Genomic DNA, 24,909 nt, shown 5'->3' with positions numbered 1-24,909 from the left:
CTGTGATCATTCTTAAGAATTAATTGCCTTTATGAATAAAGCAAGTCATAAACAAATAAAAAAGAAAAAATCAATAATATCTGATTCCATGGCCACGAAAAATTGAAATAACTATTTTAAGTAAACAAATAGAAAATGATAAAAGCAATGGCTCACAGATATGAAGTCTTTGATAAGATCCATAGGTTTGTCCAATTATACCAAGCATCTGGTTAGATCATTTCTAGAGTTTGAAACTTCAAATCATGCATGCAAAATGAAATGACAATACCCAAAAGGAAAATGTTGATCATTGTAAAATCCAAAATGAATAATTTTATCAACATAGATGTTCATAAAATTCTATAAAGAAAAATCTCATTTAATAATATTGGTATTGGTATCTCATAAATTTGGAAAATAACAGCATGTTTAAATATCCCTCTCTCCCACCAAGGAAATCAATTTCTAATATAACTCCTTCATAGGCTAATCTAACACTTTGCATAGTTATCATCATCAAATGGCTCTACTTAATTAATTTCTATTTATAAAGGTAGAGACGATTTTATAAATTACAACTTATTAATTCAAAATTAAAATAATAATTCAAATTTAGTAATAAAATAATGATAATTAGTTTATTTCAAATTTAAAACTACATTATTGCGCCTCGTAAGATTGATGGTTGGTAGAGAACAATCTTGGATTGGCGATGATGAAACAAAACTCGAACAGTTGATGATAAAAAAGGTGGATATTCCAACTAAGGACGTTGTAATAACAAACTCTTATTGTGAGATTAGGGAAGTTATTATGAAAATATATTGAAATTCAGTTAAACAAATTAACTAAGAAAGTAGTTAATTAAAGCTCAGTTATTAAATTATAAAAGTTCAATCGCTATTGAGTTTTAATTTAGAAAATGCTTGAGGACATAAATAGCAATTATCTAATGAACCAAAATAGTTATTTAACCATTGTCCATCATGACTTAGTGGATGATGATGTTGATTCGCACTTTGTTTAGCTAATGGTTGATTAAGTATAATAATAACTTAATTAAACTAATTAAGTAAGCTTAATAAGATTAAACTATGTATAAAAAAGAAAATATGGGAAGAAAGATGAGAATGCTCATCTTCTTCCACAGCCCAAAGAAAGAAAAGGGGGAGAAAACTTCAAGTCCTCCATCCATTTATCCAAACCAAAATTACTTAGAGCAAGAATTGGAAAGAAGTGGAGCAAGTAAAGGAAAAGCTAAAGTTGTTGATTGAGCCTTGAAAGATCTACTCATTTTGTGTTTTGAAAGGTAAGTTTTCATGGAACTTACTATCCTTCCTTTTTTGATAGGTATGCTTGTATTTGTTTCATGTTAATTTCATCTATGGTTAAACTCATGCTAAGATTATAATGGAAATTGACATATTATCTAGGAAACATAAATGAACGGGGGTAACTTGTGATAAGTTTAATGATGTTATGTCTATTGAACTGTAGCTAGAAGATTGGAAAAAGATCTTTATATATATCATTAAATTGTAGGTGTGATTTGTACATAGCTACAATCTATGAATTCTGAAAATTGATATGTAAGGGTCATAGCATATATATATATGCATATATGAATGGTTGATGCCCATGTAAACTTAATAGAAAGGCTAGGATACAGTTGACATGCCAATAGAGTCATATGTGCTTCTATGTATGGGTTTGTTAACAATGTGGAGATTATGATATGTCGTTTAGGATCCAACATTTGTTGCGGATCATCGAGTATTCATTGTCTCTCTGTAGACCTTGGTGTGGTGGAGAGACGTATTTGCATATGTATATGCATTTGTTGCCCACGAACTTCGCACTCAGGTGCTTTGGTGTGGTGTAGTTTATGCTCACATGAGCTATCTTGGTGTGGTGTATTTCACCCGTGTGTCCAAGTCTATTTTTACTAAGATTGTATTGGGTAAAACATTAAATTGAATCTTGAAACCAGATAATGGAAAAAAAAAAGAACTTGATTTGCTAAACTAAAAAAGTATGCGGCTCGTAATGGCATGACGAGTAGCCTAGTGAAAAGAATTGAGAATAGAATTATCTTACAAAAATTGGTGCATCTTTATGATGATTTGGTTATAGTTATGACGTTTGACACATGAGCATATATGTTTCTTATGCTTATCATGTTCGTAATGTTATGTGCCTTATTTAGCTAGATTTTTGCTTAGTTCAATTGGTATTTAACATGTTCACCTACGATCAAAGTAAGTACAGTAAATTCCATCTGAACTTACTAAGCATTAAATGTTGCTTACCTATCATTGTTTCTTTTCATGTAGATCCTTAGGCATTGGAGATCCCAAATCCAGTTTAGTGCAAATACCACACTATCATTAAGACGAAAAGAGTATGTTTATTTTTGTACTTGTCATTGTGGCATGTATATAGGGAGTCTTTCTTGTAGTGGTCAATCTTTTGTAATGAATGTTAAAGTTGATTTTCAAATATAAGGTTGGAAATGTCAAGTTTATGGTCAGGTGTTTAATGTCAGCTAAATTCTTTTGATTTCAAAAACCTCATGAGTTTTATGTGCATAAGTTTACTTGATAAGGTGGTGAGTTGAATTGGTATTTAAGTTGAAATGTTAAATTAAGTGATTATGGATGAAAATATTGCTGATAATTGCATTATTTGGGGACTTAAAATCAATTTCAATTTTTCAATTTGGGTAGGTTGAATTGAGTGGGTAACATTTGAGGGAGTCTGCCACCAAAGTCGTGACACAATTTTAATGATGTCATGACGTCAACCTACTACTTTTCAATTCATGACATTGCGCATCTAAATTCGTGATACTGAGCCTCTATCGACGAAGTTACAATGTGGGTTTACCATAGTCGCGACTCCAACTCACAAAAATTTGAAAACTTTGCATTTTAGCCCATATTAAATCTCTGAGTATCCAAGAGTTCTCATAGAGTTGTATAAAGTTAGAATATGATTGTAAAGCGTGTCAAGATTGTGTAATGATCACAACAACATTTGTAAATTGTTTATTTGAATCGCAATCGCTTGTTATTGCTTTGGTAACGAATGTGACATCTCGTAACTTAGACCCGGCGATCTGGTCGGATATTAAGTGCTACATTTAGTGGTATCAGAGATTAAATTTAGTTGATTCTAGTAATAAAACGAGATATACATCAAGTCTAGAAATACATGCAACGATAGTCTATAATAGTGTGATGTATCTTTGATTTAAATTGGCTTTGATTTTCTCTATAGATTATCCATGTCGGCTAACTCAAGACAAGCTATAAATGATGAAGTAGAAAGTAATGCTCTTGCCTCTAATTAAGGAGCTCAAAGTTTGCCTACCCCGCAAGGGCTAAGGGGTGATGTTCTTGCATCTGGTGCCCTAAGTGTAGTATTCTCATCTATGTACACTTATAATTTTGTCGAATAGATTGGTTAATAAAATTATTCATGAATTACGTTAATATCTTTTTTATATTGTCCTCAATGGTTTTTGTATGTAAAGAAAAATAGAAACAAATATTAGCTCATTGGTTGTCTAATATTTAACTAATACTAAGCAATATTACGTGGTCGGATCGTAAAACGGAAAGACAACTTATATTACTAGATGAACCTAAATATGTCCTTAGTCTAATCGAAAATGAGTAAACCAATTGAAAGATTAATATTATGTCTATCAAGTCCAATTGGAGAGATGTTTTGTCTTGGGCATTGGAGCGGATGACTTCCAGAAGATAAATATATAGATGTGACTGACTGGACTGACAATACACTAGACCAGACCCAAGCAGAATAAATCAAATCTTTTTATAGAATTATTCAATTGTGACATTCATAGTGTGACATACATTAATCCTGAGTAGATGATAGACTATGCATTTGTGACTCATATATTTTGATGTAACTAAAAGTCTAAGTTCAAATAGATAAGGAATTGAAAGTTGATGCGTTGGGTATACGACTTTTTCCGTATTTAACATCATTTACAATAGTGGAATTCATAACCCAAGACATGAGTAAATGATATCCTCTCATTGGTATTACATGATAGATGAAAAGTAAATGTGGTCATGGGTCGTTCATTTTTGTGATTAATGACTTAATTACTATTTAATAGTAATTGAATTTTCATGAAGGAAGATTTAATGGTTACCATGAGATAAAATAGGATAATATTGGGAGAGTGGATTTATCCCAAAGAGATTAAAGATATCCTATGAGGGTAACACACTTATGACAAGGTCATTGGACGAGCACTGATCGAGTTGTTTTCGTAATTGTATGTCATTAGGGAGAGCTCAGTCACGATACTATAGTGGAATAACTTCGTGACTAAATGAGTTTATAATTAATAAGCAAAAAGTTAGAACTTATCATTTAAGCCCTAATCACATACGCCCAATCGATCCCTTCGTTAACTCGTTGAAACCAGAAATAAATTGCATATTGGATCAAATGAACAGAAATTGATAGAAATGGTAAAGTTAGTGAAATGAAAAATATTAAAAAATGAATGTGGTTTTCTTACTAAGTATAGAAATGACCTGAGAATTAATTTATAATTTTTTGAATTATTATTTAATTAATTAAATAATTAAAGTTCGAAAATGAAATTAAATTAATTGGTAATTGTGAATCCGTTGAATGTAGAAAGATTAAATATATTTTATTATAGATTCTTTTATAGTAAAGTTGTTATGATTTTAACGGAATTAGAATCGGTTTGAGAAAATTATTTAATTGAAAAATTATTTAATTAATTTAATTATTATGTTTATTTCGAAAAATAGAAAAATAAGCATTGGGTTGGATCGAATTATAGTGTTGGGTTAAAAGTTCAAGAAGCACTTATAATTAGATCCAACATGAGAGAGACCCAAAAGGCCCTCATGTTGGATACATGGGACGGAAAACCCTAGTATATTTAACTAGGGTTGCCACCCCTCTCTCTTCTAGTTCAACTAGGAAGTTGTTTTTTTATTGAAATAGACTTCTACTAATTCAACAAGGTTTTCACTTCTTCTCCCTATAAATAGATAGTACCGATAGGGCTAAATGCACAAGAATAAGTTTTACGCAACTTTGAGATATTTTTATTTTCCCCGAAAATAATGAGAATTTATTTCTAAGTATAAATTATACTTTATGGAATAACAATTCTACTAGTTTCTATTAAAGAGAGATTTTTGTTTTCCCACTGAAAGTAAAATAAATAATTTTTGGTTTAATGTTTGATTCAAATTAGTACGAGCCCACACTCGAAACAATACGTGGTATGAGAATAGCGGAAAAGGTCGCCCGGTTGAGAGTTGAGAATGAAAAGGATCTATCTAACGAAAAATAGATGCGCAATTTCGAGAAACATTTATTGCTATAAATATCACAAATCAACTCGATTTTCAAAATTTTAATTTTCCGTTGTCCAATAAAGCTATTTTTGAACCGAATTTTTCCAACAACTAGGAATGTTTTTATTCAAATGATGAACCAATGGTTCAACCAATTTATGGGAGCAACCCCTTCAACTCCCCAACAGCAAATGTCACCCCCTCCACCTAAAGTGTCCCTAGTTACGCAAACTAAACCTCAAGCTCTTACACTAACACCAATTAACTACCTTTCAATTGAAAAACTCTACAAGTATGAGGCAGAGGAGTTTAATGGTAAAAAGGATAACGACCAAGAAAATTTTGAGTATTGGATAGAAAGTACTTAAGGAATTTTTGATGAACCAATGTGCACACCCGATGATAGTTTGAGGTGTGTTGTATCTTTGCTTAAAAAGAAAGCATACTAATGGTAGGTAAATCTAACAGCAATGACCCTGAAAGATTGAGTAAATTAAGAATTCTTCCAAACTAAATTCAAGAAGAAATACATAAGTCAGTTATATTTGGAGAGGAAGAAAAAAGAATTTATGGAGTTGAAACAAGGGAATATGATGGTGGCTGAATATGAGCGAGAATTCGTTTGATTGAGTAAATATGCCCGGAACTTGTGACCACTGAAACAGATATGTGTACTCGATTCGAGTGGGGACTAAAAGAATGCATTCAAATGTTGATCGGAGCCCTAGAGCTAAAAGAATTTATCATTTTGTCTGAACGAGCATAGAAAATAGAGGATATGCGAAATAAGAAGTAATAAGCTAAGTTTAAGAACCAAAATTTTGGTAAGTGAAGTATGGTTAGAACATTTCCATCACCATGAGCCAAGAAGACCAAAGACTTTCAAAGCCATTCCTCTACTCCTTTAAGGATCCAAAAGAGAGAAGGACAAAGACAAGGCAATCAATGATCTCAAGCTACATCAGTTGCTAACACTAGAAGCATATAGAATATGAGTAGACCTACTTGTAAACATTGTGGGAAAAATCTTGCTGGAGAGTATTGGTTGATGAAAGGATTTTGTTTCAAGTGTGGCTCCAAAGAGCACTTCATGAGAGATTGCTCGAAAAAATATGAGAAAGGTAATGAATTGATTGCAAAGCTGGTGTCAGCATTGCAGAAAGGTAGAAAATCAAGAATAGGTAGTACAATTGGAGGCAACTAGGGAGGAACAAGGGATACTTCTTTAAAACTTGAGACTTGTGTGCTTGCTAAAGCCTATGTTATGAGGGCCAGAGAGGAGGTTGACACTCCTGATGTTATTACTGGTATATTTTCCTTATTTGATATACTTGTGCGTGCATTAGTCGACCTTGGGTCGACTAATTCATACATTTTCATGTCATTAGTTGCGGAGAGAGATATACCAATAGAAACTAAAAATTTTGATATGCGAGCAACTACCCATTGGGCCAGAGTATTATTATTAATAAAATTTGTAAGAATTGTCCATTGAAAATCTAGGGACATGAATTTTTGGCCAACCTTATGCTATTACCATTTGATGAATTCAATGCAATTCTTGGTATGAATTGGTTAACTTCTCACGATGTCATAATAAATTGCAAGTTGAAGAGAACCTCACTGAAAGTCATGGAAGATGAGCTAGTGAATGTTGAGGCAAATAAATCTAAATGTTTAACCAATATAATTTTTGTAATAACGGCTCGATAATTAATTAGAAAAGGGTGTAAGGTGTATTTAACCTATATCCTATATATGCATATATCGGGATCTAAGGTGGATCAAGTCTCTACTATTCGAGAATTTCCAAATGTATTTCCAGAGGAGTTGTCAGGCTTGCCACCTGATAGAGAAGTTTAATTTGCTATTGAAACAACACCTAGGACTGTACCAATTTCCATTGTGCCTTATAGAATGGCCCCAACTGAGTTAAAAGAATTAAAAGCTTATTTGCAAGAACTACTAGATCGAAGGTTTATCAGGCCGAGTGTATTGCCTTAGGGAGCTTCGGTTCTGTTTGTGGAGAAAAAAAGATAGGACATTGAGACTGTGTATCGACTACATACAATTAAATAAGGTCACGATAAAGAAAAAATCCACTTCCCCGAATTGATAATTTATTTGATCAACTCAAGGGAGCGATCTTGTTTTCAAAGATTGACCTTCGTTCGAGATATTACCAACTCAAAGTTAAATGTTTGATAAGTTCTTGTTAATGTCGTTTGGGCTTACCAATGCCCCAGAAACCTTTATGGATTTAATGAATAGAATTTTTCAACCATACTTGGATCATTTTTTAGTAGTATTTATCGATGACATTTTAATCTATTTAAAGAATGAAGAAAAGTATAATCGAAATTTTAGAATTGTATTACAAGTTTTAAGGGAGATGAAATTGTATTCTAAGTTTAGTAAATGTGAGTTTTGACTTTGAGAAGTGGGATTTTTAGGGCATGTAATATCAACTGAAGGCATTCGTGTCGGTCCAAGTAAAATTTCAGCCATTATAGATTGAAAACCCCCAAAGAATGTCACGGAAGTGAGGAGTTTTCATGGTCTAACGAGGTATTATCAATGATTTGTAAAAGGGTTCTCAATGATAGCTCTCCCATTAACTAAGTTACTATAGAAGAATGTTATTTTTGAATGGTCCGAGAGATCTGAGCAAAGTTTTGAGAAGTTGAAGACGATGTTAACTAAAGCACCAATACTAACACAACCTGAGTTAGGGAAAGGATTTCTTAGTAGATGCATCTTAAATCGGTTTAGGATGTGTATTGATGTAAGGTGGTAAAGTAATTGCATACACTTCTCGACAACCCAAACCTCATGAGAAGAATTATCCCATTCACGACTTATTGCAATTCTTTTTTTGCTTTAAATATTTGGAGACATTACCTTTACAGTGAGAGATGTCACATCTTTATGGATCACAAGAGTTTGAAGTATTTTCTCATACAAAAAGAATTGAATTTAAGACAACGTAGGTAGCTTAAGCTACTCAATGATCAGATCATTAACTATCATCCATGAAAAACCAATGTTATGGCTGACGCTTTATGTTGAAAGTCTTTATTAGCTTTGAAGGTGATGAACGCACATTTGGCCTTGGAGTGTGATGGCTCTATTTTAGCAGAATTAAGAATTAATCCTATGTTTCTCCAAAGAATTCGAAAACTGTAGAAGTCTGATGACAAGCTCGAAGCAAAACGAAGACTAGTTGAAAATGGGAAAACCAGTGAGTTTAAGGTAAGCAAATATGGGAGTTTATACTTTCAAAGTATATTATGTGTACAGATTGATGCAAATTTAAAGCGAGACACTCTTTAGGAGGCTCACCATAGTACTTATGTGATGCATCTGGGTAGCAATAAAGTGTATAATTATCTAAAATCGTTTTACCGGTGGCCAAGCATGAAAACGGATATAACTAAATATGTGACAATGTGTCTAGTATGTCAACAAGTAAAAGTTGAACATCAAGTTCCCTCGGCACTGTTATAGCCTATAGCGATTCCTGAATGGATATTAGAGCGAACCACTATAGATTTTGTGACTAGGTTGCCATTATCACCTAAAAAGAAATATTCAATTTGGGTAATTGTTGACAAATGAAAATATTCTCTCATTTTATTATAGTAAAAGTTGATTATTCGTTGGAAAAATTAGCTAAATTGTATATTTTTTAGATCGTGAAATTGCATGGAGTGTCATTGTCCATCATTTTAGATCAAGACCCAAAGTTTACCTTTAGATTTTGGGGTAAGTTGTATAAACCATTAGGCACTAAATTGAACTTCACCACAACATTCCACCCTCAAACTGATGGCTAATTGAATTGAGTAATGCAAATACGTGAAGATATGTCGCGAAACTATGTGATTGAATTCGAAGGAAGTTAAGAAAGATTTCCACCTCTAGTGGAATTTGCTTATAATAACAACTACCAATTGAGTATAAGAATGGCACCATACGAAGCTTTGTATGGTCATAAATGTTGAACTCCTCTTTGTTGGATGGAACTGAGTGAAAGTAAACTAATTGCAATTGATTTAGTTCATGAAACTGAAGATAAAATCAAGATTATTAGAGATCATTTAAAAGCTGCTACAGATAAACAAAAATCTTATGCCGACTTGAAAAGAAAAGAAACGAGTTTAAAATAGGTGATAAAGTCTTTTTAAAAGTCTCATATTAGGAGAAAATTCTACGTTTCGGTAGAAAGGGGAAATTCAGTCCAAGATTTATTAGGCCTTATGAAGCTCTTGAAAGAGTTGGACTCGTGGCGTACCGTTTAGCACTATCACTGGAGTTAGATAAAATCTGTAATATTTACCATGTTTCAATGCTAAGAAGATATCGATCTTATCCCTCCTATGTTTTAACTCTAGACGAAATTGAGCTACAGTCTAATTTAACCTATGATGAAGAACCATTTAAGATTTTAGCTCGAGAAGTGAAAGAATTGAGAAACAAACGTGTGTCATTGATGAAAGTCTTGACGCCATCACAGCGTGGAAAAGTCTACATGGAAGCCGAAAGAAACAATGAAATTTCAATATCCCCACCTCTTTCCAAGTAAGTTTCGTGGATGAAATTTTTTAAGAAGAGGAGAATTATAACGACCCGATTTCAATTGTATCGAAATATGCAGTTTTGAGACCTCGTTTCTATGAATCAAGTCTATAAGGATGAAAAATAGAGATTAAGGAAGTTATTATGAAAATATATTGAAACTTGATAAATTAATTAAGAAAGTAGTTAATTAAAGCTCAAGGACTAAATTGTAAAAGTCCAATCACTATTGAGTTTTAATTTAGAAAATACTTAAGGACCTAGATAGAAATGATCTAATGGACTAAAATGGTTTTTTAACCATTATCCATCATAACTTAGTGGATGATGATGTTGATTCGCACTTTGTTTAGCTAATGGTTGATTAAGTACAATAACAACCTAATTAAACTAATTAAGTACGCTTAATTAAGATTAAACTATGTATAAAAAGGAAAATAGTGAGAAGAATTAAGGGTGAGCAAAATCCGATTCGATTCAAAAAATTCGATAAAAAATTTAAAATTTGAATTAAATAGTTCGAGTTAATCGAGTTATTCGGATCAACTCAAATAAAAAATTAAAATTTTCGATTTAACTCGAACATGAATTACACAATTCAAGTAATCCGAAAATCTAAATAAGAAAGGCAAAACTACGTCGTTTTGATAAATGTTTACCTTTTTTTAAAGTTAAAAGTAAAAATCATTATGTTAAAAGGCAAAACTACGTCATTTTGATAAATGCTTACCCATTAAATTAAAAGGAAAACCCATTATATTGTTTATGTAGTTAAATAATCTTGTACTTCGTCTACTAGTTAAATAATCGGTCCATGTAAACACAACATTGAGTATAAATAATAGGATCCGTCAACTCAACTCGACTTGACTTGAAAAATTTTTACTTGATTCGATTCGATTCGAAAAATTTTTAAATTGAGTTCGTTTGATAAAATAGAATTCGTTAACTTGACTAACTCAATTTTTTTTGACTCAATTCGACTCAACTCGATCAAATACTCACCCCTAGGAAGAATGATAAGAATAGCCATCTTCCACCATCCAAAGAAAGAAAAGGGGGAGAAAACTTCAAGTAAAGGAAAGGCTAAAGTTGTTGATTGAGCCTTGAAAGATCTACTCATTTTGTGTTTTGAAAGGTAAGTTCTCATGGAACTTACTATCCTTCCTTGTATACTTGTGTTAATTTCATCTATGGTTAAACTCAGGCTAAGATTATAATGGAAATTGACATATTGGCTAAGTAACATAAATGAACAGGGGTGACTTGTGATAAGTTGAATGATGTTATCTATTGAATTGTAGCTAGAAGAAAAGAAAAAGATCTTTAAATCTATCACTAAATTGCAAGTGTGATTCGTACGTAGCTATAATTTATGAATTCCGAAAATTGCATATATTTGAGATGTGAGTTGCAATCTCATAACTCGGACCCGACGATTGAATTGGATATGAGGTGTTACATTACGACAATGTAAAAGTAAATCCAAGATGTAGTTCAACATCCATTAAGCAAGGCCCCTTAACTGACTACTAAAATAATTGGACACAAACCTCGACACTTTCAACTAATAGATAGAAGTTGATCATTGGCTGGTAATAAAGAAAACCGATTAGTTAGCTCTGGTGAATAAGAATTGGCGTTGTTTCAACCAAAAAAAGTAAATAGCTAGAGATATATGAAGATCCAAGAATATACTTGTTTGAGGGAAAGGGTTAAAAAAGACATATAAGCCAAGATAAAAAATCATGTCATTAGACAAAAAGGTTCTGATAGCATATTGAAGTAAGGGGAGGTTTATGAAATGGCTCAACTTGATTTTTAGACGGAAATCTTTATTTACATGAAATTCAAATTACTAATTCGAAAAATAAGATAAAATAACAAATCAGAAAACAATTTAAAACTAGGATAATGATAATAATTAATTTATTTCAAATCTAAGACTACACTGTTACATGTAATATCCTATCCAGCTATGAGAACAAATTAAAACCATTTCAATAAAAACTCCCATGAAATAGAAATTAAAATTTACTTTTGAAAAGAATGATTAAGACAAAGAAACCAAGATCTTTAAGCCTGGGTAGCAAAGGAACACAAGTCTTTTTACTCATGTCTTTTAAAATGATCAATTGACAAGTCCACAAGATCCAGCTGCTTTGAGCTTTGTTTGGTAATGCCTCCTAAAGTATACCAAACATGGCAGACAGCATCCAATAGGTTGGTGCTCTTTCAACATACGGTAGAAGATTAAAAATACCACATCCAAAAGATTTTGATATCCCAATTGGAATTTGTAAATACTGCTTCTCACATAAAAGTACCAATTAAACAAAACTCATTTACAAATATCAGTCAAAAGAAACTTCTATTGAAATTATTAAGTTTTGGTATGTCTCTATGTCCCAATATGAAACAGTTCATTGGTGCTCTGACTTTTAATTTCTTGTCACTAAGTTGTTAGAGATAATGATGATACAATAAAGTTGGCAAGCTTTATTTCTAAACCAGTAAAACTCTTCAGATAAAGCAAATTCCTTGACGACTAAACGTTATTAGGAATATCAATTCAAAGACTGTAGCTAACGTACTACATACTTTTAGATTGTCAAGCATTCCAATATGCTAAAGAAAAGCTGCTTAACAACTTGGAGGGGCACAAAATAGGAGCAGGACCACGTGAAATGAGTAATAGTCAAAGGGATTACAAGCCCCACATCAGAATCCAAAATTTAATAATGTGCAAGGGGCAGAGTAGCACACCTGAAACTGACAATAGGCAGCACAACTGTAGGAATCAGGATCCTAACACACAAATCCCTTAATGTTGGCGGCATCATCAGCTCTTCATGGTTTGACATTTACTGGAATCATGAAAAACATGAAGAAAACCACCGGGCCACAGCACGCCTAACACCATGGGATTAAAGTTGGAACTATTCATCCGTGACCATGTTTGCCAGAAAACAAAGATATGGAGATTTCAGTGAGGGAAAAAATGCATGGACGACCTGAAAGCAAGAGTCAATATAAAAGCAGAAAAAAGTGAGGACCCTCACTGGGATTAAAACCCATTTTTAGCAAAAATCCACCAAAATGTGATCTGCTGCTCTGATGACTGATTGGTTCATAATTTCTTCTTGAATCAAAGGTTCGTGAGCCCCCTTTGTTTTCCGAAGAGGCAAACAGGCACGTGAGACCTTACCCAAAAGAAGTTATGGCAAACCTATTCCTGCCTTCCTAAGGGCCTCCTACCATTTTTGCACAAATTTAGGCCACAAAAACCATTTCCTTTGGATAGATATACAGCTATAACTTTTCTGTCAACCTTTTTAATCATGTTTGACACTATACCGGTCTTACTAGAATAACCAAACAACTTTTTTATTGAAAAATTATACTGATACACAACCGTTTTAAAGAAAAGATGAGTTGGGTTTTTTCGGTTCAAGATAATAGTGTTAGGCTACTTGCTGAAAATGATCATTCAGCCCAACAGGGCACCACCTCTCAAATGTACATAGAAAAGGTTTCCTCAAATGTACATAGAAATTAGTCTTGAATAGAAATTTAGGAATAGAAATGTTATAAACAAACTTGAAGCTCCAAAAAGCAATTATCCATTGACATGCTTGCTTAAATGGGAGCTCTAAGAATCTACTCTGAACTTCTAATCATGAAAATTGAAAAGCTAGAAATATTTGGAAAAGGGAAATTCGGAGTATTGTAATTTGTAAAGAAGGATAACATTGTATAAAAGCATAATCCAGAGTTATACAAATACAAGGTACAATGAAAGATAAAGGTCACGATCACACTGAAAACATTAAATGTGTTCATTACTAAGAACATTTTCATGCCCACATGTTTGGCATACCTAAAGCTCTCTGATATCCCATCTCTGCAAAAACATGGAAATGTTCTGAAGCAACACAATAAAAAATAGCAGGGAGAAGTTCCATAGGAAGTGGATCTAATCATACTCCAATTCGTCAGGTGTCACTGGCCGTTTAAGGGGTATGATTGATTTCTTTTCAACATCTCTAGATAATGCTTTCCTCATATCTAAAACCAAACCACAAAATTAAAGTTAAGAAGCAGATATGCAGGCAAAAAAGAAAATTCTGGTTGGACATCAAAAGCCACATACCTAGCCCATCTTCCTCTCCGGAATAATAGCGTAGCACCCTTCTGTATATTACATATCCAAGCTGTAAAAGATGAAAAAAAAGTAGGTAAGCCTTTCTTGCTTTATACGCATTGACAGGCACAAACACATGAAGACATCAGAAGACAGAGACAAGAGCATCATATCATTACTGGCACTCAGAAATGCAAGCCATCAATCACGCAAGACTCTACCTGCAATCTTACTAGTCAATATAAGAAAAAATGATTTTGACAGTTCCCAACTAATTATTTATGGTGTAGAACCATTCCAAATCAAGAGCAATAAGTTCCAGAATTCAACCTCTACAATAGCAGATGCACCTGGGATGGTACGCACTGTAGTGGTTGATATTATTAAGAAGCGAAAACTATAGATATGGCCTGTAAAAGGCATTTCCTAAAATAGAGATGGTTTAGGAGAAACCAAATTTAATTTTCAATAGATATGGAGCAATAAGCCATGAGCTAATGCTACTTAGACAAGCCCAACTTACATTGAACTTAAGACAAGATAATGACTTACAACAGAAGTAATTTTGACTTTAACTGTATAATTTCTTCTCATGAGGATGGAAGGTAAATTCAATTGAAGTATTTGTTTAACCAACTCACATCACATAAAATTTTAGAGGGGCCTTAAATTTGTTTAACCTTAGTGTGATTTCTCCTTTCCTCTTTTTCCAATTTCTTCTTCTTCTATCTCTCATAACATGAAGAAGAAAGCATTAATACTGGTACAAGTATGACCATCCGTACTTCTCAGTTTAAACTCTGAATCCTAATTTTCTTAAAAAGCATAGAACTGAAGGTATTTTACAGATCTCATTAGCATCTCTTTTATCCGAAAATCATTGGTGCTCCATCCAATTCACTTGATCATGACTCAAGGTGATTAATTCATCCTCTGCAACATCATAAACCAATCTCATCCCCATGGAACATGCACCAGAAACAAATACGCATACAGAGATCAAAGATTAGAAAACAAAATTCTGGATTTACCTTGCTGTTACCCACTAGTGAAGAATAATGTGCAATTAGGCATGATAGCCACATTTTACAAACTTCACCAAATCAAACATTTTCTTGCCATTTTCCCTGATTCTAACAGGCAATGCTTAATTCTCATGCAAACATAGAAGACATGGAGTGCCTTATGCATGTACATGCAAACACACTTCCAATGACATGGGAAAACAGTGATTGCAGAACATAGGAGAAAAAATCTGAACAACAGCACCGACATACATCTCAAACTGCATGCCAGGCAGTACAATCTTAAGGGGAAAAGTATGATGTAATAACGTCCAAAATGGAAAGTTCTAGAATTATTACCTTCTCATACATCTTTATAGCTGGTGTATTAGAAGCTCTCACAAACAGATCCACAAAATATGCCTTGTCTCTGCCAAAATAAATTATTCTATTAAAAAAATACTAGAGTATATTAAACAAAAAAGAAAATCATGCATACTATATAATTTTGCATTAGATCAAGATGCATTATAAAATTGGCTGACATGAAAGTACAAAGCAAGATAAAACTAATCAAGCATGACCAAATTTAAAACAACTTGAAGCTCGAAGTGCACTGTAAATTATTTTTTTAAATAATACCAGAAACAAAACAAAATCATTTTCGACTCAGCAATTACAAGTTAGTTTCAAAGGACAATCTCCTACACAGAACTACAAGATGACCTAGCTTGTTAGCCAGTTACTTAACCTTCACCATTTGAACCAAAAATGTTTGTGTTCAGAAACTTGTATTAGTTTCATCATAAATATCTAATAACGAACCTTATAACTATCTTAGCAGTTCATATTACAGAATGAATAAAACATGGAGCAAATTTCTGAAAGGATGAAATATATATATTAAAGAATTTAGTAGTCTGATAATTTCTAATCTTGCAATCAGTCCTAAAATTTTATTAGAAAACTTAATACTTCTGTAATTTCTAGTCTTGTAACCAGCCCTTGCTGCAGACTAGCTGCAGACAGAATTTACTCAAATCAATGAACAATAAATGTACTTACATCTTATCACTGATATCTTCCAAAAGGTTCATCAGTTTCTTAGCCAGCTGCTGCCTACGATATTCTGGCGCTACAGTGACTGCCGTTACATGGCCATGCCAAGACTCACCTTGCCCCTCAACTTTCCCCATAACTGCAACCAATTTCAAAGGAATTAAAGCTAGATGCACCAATCCCAAAACATCATTGCCAGTTAAAAGCATATCCCTATTCAAATCAAACCTTGAACGTGACCGATAAAATGTAATTCCAATTACTTATAGTAATAAACTAAATACAGAAGACAATGAACATCAGAAATAGAACCCAAATCTTTCTTTTCACAGTATCAGTGTTAAAATTCCAGTTACATAAATAAGAACGAAGAACAGAAAGCTTACTGTAACCCATTATTCGATTGCCGGGGCCTTCAGCTACATGAAAGTAATCGGGCCATCGAGCTAAATATGTCATGTAAAATGACATGTTAAACTGTAATAATAACACAATTATCATTGATGGAAACAATTTACAACTCGTCCAAGCATTTGCCAAGTTCAAAAAAAAGAAAGATAAACTAAAAGGCAAGAGTTTTAAAGCTTACGGTTTCCGTTAAGTGGTCGAGATTGACAGATGCGAAACGAAGAAGATCATTGCAGCAAAATCGGCGTATAGTCGTCATCTCAATCTTCTTCGGCTACCGGTAATGGAAGCTTAATGAAACGCAGGGCTATCAGAACGGTGGTTCAAACTTCAAAGGTCAATGATGCCATCGGCCGAAGAGATAAAGCAGGTCCTTTGGATTATATTTGGGTTGGGCCATTTAAATTCACATTTTTTGGTTTGGACTTGAAAATTCCTTTTAGGCCTACTCGAATCCATTTGAATATTGAAACGGTTAGTCAAGAACCTGAGAAAATGGCCGACCGTCGATCCGTCATTATCTTCAACGAAACTCAGATCAAGCCTCGGAGATGACCATAATCGATCCTAAATGGATCTTCTCAAAGAAGAGCTTCTCAAGAAACGGCAAAGTTTAGCTCAGAATACCGGCGAAAAGCGCGTATTCAAACGCTCCGAGATAGAACAAAAGCAAATCCAAAAGCTTCGCGAGCAAGAAAAACGCGAACTCGAAGCGAAATCTCACCGCCAATCCACTGCATCCCCCTCCAATGTCAGCGATACTTCCGCCAAACCTAACCCCTCCGCTTCCAGCACGGCATCCACAATTGCAACTTCCACCGCCGGTTCCTCCAAATCCCTCACCGATGAACAAAACATTGACAACCTCGACCTTCCAAGGCAAGAAGTCATCCGCCGCCTTCGCTTCCTCAAACAACCTATTACGCTCTTCGGCGAAGATGACGCAGCTCGTCTCGAAAGGTTAAAATACGTCTTAAAAGCAGGTCTTTTCGAGGTCGACAGCGATATGACTGACGGTCAAACCAATGACTTCTTGAGAGACATTGCCGAGCTGCGGAAGCGGCAGAAGACGGGGATTTTGAGCGATAGGAAGAGAAAGGATAGGGAAGAAGGGGAAGGAGGAGGACAGGATAGGGAAGAAGAAGGGGGAGGAGGAGGAGGAGAGTTGAGTGGTGATGGTGGGTCCAGCGGAGTCGATATGGATAAGGATTTGAAAAGAATGAAGGCGAATTTCGATGAGCTGTGTGATGAAGATAAGATTCTGGTGTTTTTCAAGAGGTTGTTGAATGAGTGGAAACAGGAGCTGGATGATATGGGTGAGGCTGAAAAGAGAACGGCAAAAGGGAAGTCCATGGTAGCCACGTTTAAGCAGTGCGCTCGTTACTTGAATCCATTGTTCAAGTTCTGTAGGAAGAAGGTAAACATATTTTCGCTGATTTGAATTATTGCAGCTTCCTTCTTTTTCTTTATATGTTAGCAAGTTAAATGGAGTATAGGTTTTCTAACTAAAGGAATTGAAATTTTACTTGACATACTAATGAAATCGGTAAGAATTAAATTGTTAGACTAGCTGTTTGTTAGATCAAAACTAGAGGTACAGGACTTTTATTTGCTAGTTCAGAAGACTGCAATGTTGAGAGATGTTCTGTGACTTCTGTTCCCTTAATCTGGGGGTCTAGAGATGGGCGAAGCTAAAGAAATTAATGAGTTGAATTATTACTCTACTGCTATTCACATATATTCATGGTATCTTCGAGTTGGAATTCTAGTGATCAAAGTGTTATTGGTGTCTGAATGTCTGTCGCTTTCTCATCTCTTGTTTTGAGATTTATTCCCTTTGAACGCTCAAACAGTTGCTTGGTTAGGGGACAGAAACCATGATGATCCGTAATTTTTAATATTTTCTTAGCAAGTGTTCCCCACTAAGTGGCCACATCTACTGGTGTGATATCAAATGATCAAAGGCTTCCTGTTTCCCCAAGCTAATGGGAGCATAGGTTCTCTTACAGGTATGTGTAGGCTAGTGGAGGCTAAATTAGGAAGAATATTAATATTGTGTGCCTGCATGAGACTAAATGGATGGGCAAGAAAGTTAAACCCATTGGTAAATAGGGTCGCAAATTATGGTATAAAATTCAAGTTGAGATGGGAATAGGAATTGGATAGGTATAATTTAAGACTGCCCTTTATCTTTTGGTCAGAAACATTCATTATAAGCACTAAACTGAATAACTAACTCAACCAACTTAACTAACTAGCTAACCAGAACTCACATATATACAAGGTGAGACTCAAACCTAGGATCACTAAGTTCTCTAGGCCTCTACCTTAGTCAGCCAAGGCTTCATTGGCTTAGACTGCCAGTTGGTTGATGAGGTTGTTGACATTAGGAGGACAATAGGATCTTGGCTTTAACTCATACTAGGTAGCAAGACTTTAAAATTTAAATATTATCAGTTCTTATGCACCTCCAATAGGCTTAGATATTCTAGTAAGCTACAATTTTGGGAGGACTAAGACAAAGTGGCGCAAGGAGCTTCCAATTTACTTGGATAAAGTGGACTTGGACAATTTTGCGGCATTAAAGCTTGTCGGTTTGGCTTGGTTTATTAATTCCATGTAAAGAGTTACGAGACTGTTAATATGGTCAATAATTTCAAATAGCATTAAAGTGTAATTGTCAATGAAGTCTTCATGAAGAATTATTCAGGTGACTGTGTTATATAGCCAACCATTGGTAAACCTGGAGTTCAGATGGATAGGAGATTCATCTTTATAACAAGGTTTTGTCAGCCGCATTGCATGGCTAAGTTGTTTACTGCCTGCTTTCTGGTTAGATTTATGGTCAACCATGTTCTGCAGCATTTATCTTGGTGGTCTGCTCCCTGAGTCCCTGTTTCTTTGTAAATAGAGTCACTGAACCTATAGTTTCTCTAACACAATTAAACAGGTTTAAGCTCCAAAAGTGCATACTGCTTCAGTATGATTCCATTCACGAGCATGACTCTCATCCTTTGCTGGATGTTATGAAGTTAAGTCACTTTCAAATATGAATTGATCCCCATGCTTTGAACTTGCATTATTGCCCCATACTAATTGTGTGAAATTGGTTTCTACAAAGCATTACAGTTCCTTATGGTTTTAGCAGTGTTTAATGGTTGGGAAGTTGCTTTTTTTTTCCCCAGCACCTTTTGATTCCTTTTTTTTTTTTCAATCTATGAGAAGATTAAACAGAGAGCCAACCAGTTATTTGTTGAAATTTTCTATAGGTATCCACTATGTTTGTTTGCGGCGTTGTGCACAGAACTTAGATTTCACAAGACCCAGTATTTACTTGTCATGTTTTCGAATGGCAGGTGCTTCCTGATGATATCCGTCAAGCATTGTTGGTGGTGGTTGAATGCTGCATGAAGAGGGACTACCTGGCTGCCATGGACCATTACATTAAGATGGCTATCGGTAATGCGCCCTGGCCAATTGGTGTCACTATGGTTGGTATCCATGAACGTTCAGCTCGTGAGAAGATCTATACCAATAGTGTTGCCCACATAATGAACGATGAGACTACTCGCAAATACTTGCAATCAGTGAAAAGGCTAATGACCTTTTGCCAACGACGATATCCTACCCTTCCATCTAAAGCAGTTGAGTTCAACAGCTTGGCTAATGGTAGTGATTTACAGTCATTGCTAGCAGAAGAGAGGGATTCCAGGGTTAGTTCCTCAGATGACAAGCTTAGGTTAATGCCCACTCCAACGGACACCTGATTATCTTCTTATTTTTCCTGAGGTTTTAAATTGCTATATTATACCCGAGAAGTTGATTATGTTGGAGGAAATATACCCAGAAAAGCAAAGAGAATATCTGCAAGCTGACGCTTATCTCGTCATTATAAAATGAGGTATAAGTTTTTATACATACACTATTGGTGTGTTTGCTAAGATGGATAGCATTGGATTGGATTGGATTGGATTAGGTCATCTTATGGTTGGTGTCTGGGCAAAGCTTAAAGCTTGGATGATTTTTGTTTTCACTGTTCCTTATGGACAAAATTAAGAGTAAGAGTGAGAAAAAATGATTGTTCAATTGATTTTTTTATAAAATAAAATAAAAAACTATTTTTAGAAAATTCATTTAATTTTTAGAAAATATTTTTAAGTGAAGAATAAATTATTCTGTTCTTTTCTTTGTCTCATTTTCTTGTCTTTTTAGCAGCAAAAGAATTAAGGGAAGAAAAAAATTAATTTGAAAAGAGAAAGAATCTAATAAAAATTAATAATTTATGATTAAATTTAAATATTTTTAAAAAAATATTGTTTTTATTTTTTTAATAAAAATTGATTTTTCAAATAAGTTTGCTGTCAAAGCAATTCTTTTCTTTATTCAAAAGAAAAGTAAAAGAAGGAAAAAGAAAGGCTTTAACAGTAAAATAGCGTTTGAAGTATACTCTGATTACCAGATTAACCTTTAATGTTTTTCTTTATGGTTTTTTTTGTCATAAGTAGTTCCTAATGTTTTATTCCGTCCCATATTTTTGACCTTGAACTATAATTTTATTAAAAAACACATGGTATACGGAAAAAAATTTTAATTAAATTCTTTTTCTTTTCATTTTCTTCCTTCTCTCTCTCTCCCAATTGTATATGCTGCTGGAAAATAATTCAAAATATCATTTCCTAGTTGTTTTGGTTTAAATAAGTTTTTTGGCAGGTGAATTGGAGTCAAAATAGTTTGTTTGTTTGTTCCTTTATTTATGTTAGATTCAAATCTTTGTGGGTTAGTGGTCTGTGTAGTTGGAGATGTGGCTGAAATTGTTTAGACTGTAAGGCAATATCTTTCCACTTTTTAATATATCCTCCTTTGACTGTTTTTTTACTTCTTTTGGCACTGTATTTTCAGTATTAAAAGATCTTTTTTAGCACTTTGGTATCAGAGCATATTCAATATTTGAAGTTTTAAGGGGAAACATTTTATTTGCTTTCATACAAATATTGGCTGAAACCTGACCTGTTTTTTTCTCTTAGTAACACACTTTCCATCATCAAACAAGATAGAGATCCACTATCCAACAGTTGTCTGACACTAAGCAAGTTATGTGCCAAACTACAGCCAATAAAACATTTTGAATGAGTTTTATTTTGCCTTGACTAGTTTGGACAGCAACTGTGCCTTCACCTTCCACTTGTATCTGCTTGTTATCACCAAGGCAAAATTTTCTTCTTTGTCATCTTGTCCAATTCCTTAAAAACGGACTTGTCTCCAGTCATATGATGAGAACAACCACTATCCACGAACCAAACACCAGCTTCTTTTTCGGCAACTACAGAACAACGTACTTTCCTCTTCTTCTTTCTCTGCATAACTAGCTCAATTATTCTTAGACCAACAATTTGCTTCAATGTGTCTAAATCTGCGACAATGATAGCATTGTACCCCGCCACGACTATTCGTCCGTTTGTATTGGCTTCTACCTCTACCATGTCCCCTACCTCTAAAAGTAACTCTTTCATATCCCGGAGTACCCTGCTCAAGTTTTTCATTTGAAGGAAGAATCGAACTGTAGTAGAGATGGCCCAAAGCATGTTGAAAAGCCAAGACCTTCAGATCAATTTCGGGCAAAGGCTGTTCGTACCGCAGTTTACTTGCGCAGTTTACTTGCTGAATATTTCTTCTACTAGAGCAATCTTGAACCGAACTCCTTTTGAAGTTTGGATAGGTAGCATTGCATTTACTCTAGTGAATTGCCAATAGTTTCATTAGCTTGATAAAGGGTCTGAAAAGTGTATATTTGTTGGATATTGTTCACAATCCAAAGCTTTTAGACCGTGTAATCCCATAAATGGGAAAATCATTATCAGAAGAGATGTGGAATTTGGTAAAGAATCATGCTGGAAATGGGAAAGCAGACAGGAAGTCTTAGAAGAAGATCCATCGTCCATTCTTAAAACATCTCATTTCAATGTTAATGGTACCAGACTCAGAAGATTCAAATGACACTCCACATAGGTTCAGATCACTTGCCGAAATTTATGAAATATGTACTTTTGCTCTATTTGGTTAGATCCTACTTACTTTGAGGAAGCTGCGGCAAAAAAGAGAATGGAGAAATGCTATGGAAGAAGAGCTTGCATCCGTGGGCAAAAATAGTAAAATGTTATTTCCTTGGAATTAGAGTGAAACAAGGGAAAGATGGAATTTTGATCTCGCAAAGGAAATATGTTGTTGATCTTTGGAAAATGTTTAACATGTTTAGTTGCAAGGTTGTTGGTACTCCAATGAATGTGAATGCTTGAAGATGGTACTGACAAGGCTGATGGTAGATATTTTCGAAGCTTAGTTGGAGGGTTGATCTACTTGACTCAGACACGTCCAAATATAGTTTTCTCAGTTGGAGGCATTTCAAGATTCATGCACAGCCCCCACGAGCGTCAGCTTGGAGCAGCTAAGAGAATCTCGCGTTATATTGCTGAAACTACAACTTTTGGGCTGTGGTACTCACATAATCCTAATTTCATTTTATGTGGTTTTACTGATAGTGATTGGGCAGGAGCCTTGGATTATAGAAAAAGCCTCTGAAAACTTCTTTATTCTTGGATCAGCAGCTATTTCTTGGAGCTATAAAAAACGACCAACTGTTGCAATGTCATCATCTAAAGCCGAGTATGTTGCAGCAGCATCCTCAGCATGTCAAACATTGTGGTTGAGAAAATTGCTTGCTGACCTTCACCAAGAGCAAAAAGGAGCAATGGCAATTTTTCGTGACAATTTATCAGCAACAGCAATGACAAAAAATCCAGTTTCCCATGGAAGGTCAAAGCACATAGAGATTCGGTATTATCTTAACCAAGAGCTGGTTGCAAAAGGATTGATCATGTTGAAGCACTGCAACACTGAAGAACAAGCAGTATATATACTTACCAAAGCACTTCTTAAAGCAAAAACACTACTACTTCATGCTTGGTCTTGGTGTTTGTGATTTTGAATTAAGGGGGTGCCGGAAAATAATTCAAAATATTTTTTGTAGTTGTTTTGGTTTAAATAAGTCTTTTGACATGTGAGTTGAAAGAGTCGAAATAGTTTGTTTGTTTGTTCCTTTATTTATGTTAGATTCAAATCTTTGTGGGTTAGTGGTTAGTCATGGCAAGTCTAGCGGGAGATGTGGCTGAAATTGTTTGGACTGTAAGGCAACATCTTTTCACTGTTTAATATGTCCTCCTTTGACAGTGTTCTCTGCTCTATATTTTCGGTATTAAAAGATCTTTTTCAGCATATGCTTCCTGCCTTGATGGATCGTCAGTAGTGCTTAGGCTTGATTTAATGTATAAGAAAAATTTGCAGATTGTATAGCCTACGCAGAGGGCTGCTTGTCTAACTTGTTGGCTTGTATTTGCCTGTAATTTGTAACTACTGAATGATAAATGCTTTTCGTGATAAACTGTCATGGTTCATTTCCTATTATATTTCCATTACTTCTTATCAGGCTGGTAAATGAAGACAATGAATGTCGGTCATGCACATACAAGTTTCATGGATAATTTCCAGCAATATTTTCTTTTTCTATGGTGTCTTATATACCACCGTGCGGATGGATGTCGCTAACGTAGGAATTTGCGCATCCGGGGAATCGAACCCCGGTCAGTACCGTGGGAGGGCTACACTAGGTGCGCTGATTTGGCCTTCTTTCCCATTAATCTTAATTTAACCACTACTAACTAATCAAGGCAGGAACCATATACATGGAAGGAGAAAGGGGAAGAAAATAGTGAGGAGATGGAAAGAGGAGGAAGAAAAAGGAAACTAATTTAATTATTTGTCATGTGTTATGATTTGATTTGTCTAAATTGTCACATGTTTTCTTTAATGGAGTTATAGTTCATGAACCAAAATTAAGTAACAAAATAAAAAGTTGTCAATCTGAGTTCAGAGCCACTTTTTGTTCAATATAAAGGGACAAAGCCTAAAAGAAAATTACAACAAAGCGCAGGGTTTGGCCCAACCTGATGCGATTTCTTGAGACTTGGAAAGTTTAAAAAATTGCTTTAAGGATGGATCGTCTCGAATAGGTTCAAATTGGGGTGGAAACCTTGACTCAGAGTACTCGAATGATTTAAGGAACCAAAGTTAAAATGGAACCCAACCTGCTTAAACTTGACGAATTACTCGAACCTTGGTATAAGGAAGTCACCACACTTCGGGATGGGAAAATGAAGTGATAAGACAAGGGTTGAACGTCACAAACTTATGAAAGTTCGATAAATTCGATAAGTTTGATTAAGAACTATAGAAAGAAGAATCTCACAAAATATGTTTTTGTATTAAAAATAGTCTTCCCAAAATGCTCAATTACAAAGCT

At 34.5% G+C, this 24,909-nt stretch overlaps 2 protein-coding genes across 6 annotated transcripts; one reads left to right on the top strand and one right to left on the bottom strand.

Annotated features, from left to right (window-relative positions):
- Window positions 1-13,674: 13,674 nt before the first annotated feature.
- LOC107914677 (N-terminal acetyltransferase B complex catalytic subunit NAA20) lies at window positions 13,675-17,124 on the bottom strand. Its single transcript, XM_016843675.2, has 6 exons — window positions 16,738-17,124; window positions 16,535-16,625; window positions 16,155-16,287; window positions 15,450-15,519; window positions 14,095-14,155; window positions 13,675-14,009 (listed from the first exon to the last, which is right to left on the bottom strand). The coding sequence occupies exons 1-6, from the start codon at window positions 16,813-16,815 to the stop codon at window positions 13,918-13,920; spliced, it is 525 nt and encodes a 174-aa protein (XP_016699164.1). The 5' UTR covers window positions 16,816-17,124; the 3' UTR covers window positions 13,675-13,917.
- A 3-nt stretch (window positions 17,125-17,127) lies between these two features.
- Window positions 17,128-23,928, top strand: LOC107914671 (pre-mRNA-splicing factor 18). Of its 5 annotated transcripts, XR_005917494.1 has the most exons (4): window positions 17,128-17,973; window positions 19,913-20,457; window positions 21,581-23,047; window positions 23,156-23,928. XR_005917494.1 is itself a non-coding variant. In XM_016843661.2 (2 exons), exons 1-2 carry the CDS (start codon window positions 17,128-17,130, stop codon window positions 20,321-20,323), a joined length of 1,257 nt encoding a protein of 418 aa, XP_016699150.1. In that variant the 3' UTR covers window positions 20,324-23,928. The 5 variants fall into 5 exon arrangements, 1 of the variants encoding a protein (XP_016699150.1); XR_001688949.2 differs by having other exon boundaries at window positions 21,581-23,928; XR_005917493.1 differs by having other exon boundaries at window positions 19,913-23,047; window positions 23,159-23,928.
- The last annotated feature ends 981 nt before the right edge of the window (window positions 23,929-24,909 follow it).

This window comes from Gossypium hirsutum, chromosome D08 (genome assembly GCF_007990345.1).
Source record: "Gossypium hirsutum isolate 1008001.06 chromosome D08, Gossypium_hirsutum_v2.1, whole genome shotgun sequence".
NCBI lineage: Eukaryota > Viridiplantae > Streptophyta > Magnoliopsida > Malvales > Malvaceae > Gossypium > Gossypium hirsutum.
Note: the sequence above shows the minus strand (reverse complement) of the source record. Positions and strands in the feature narration are given on the sequence as shown.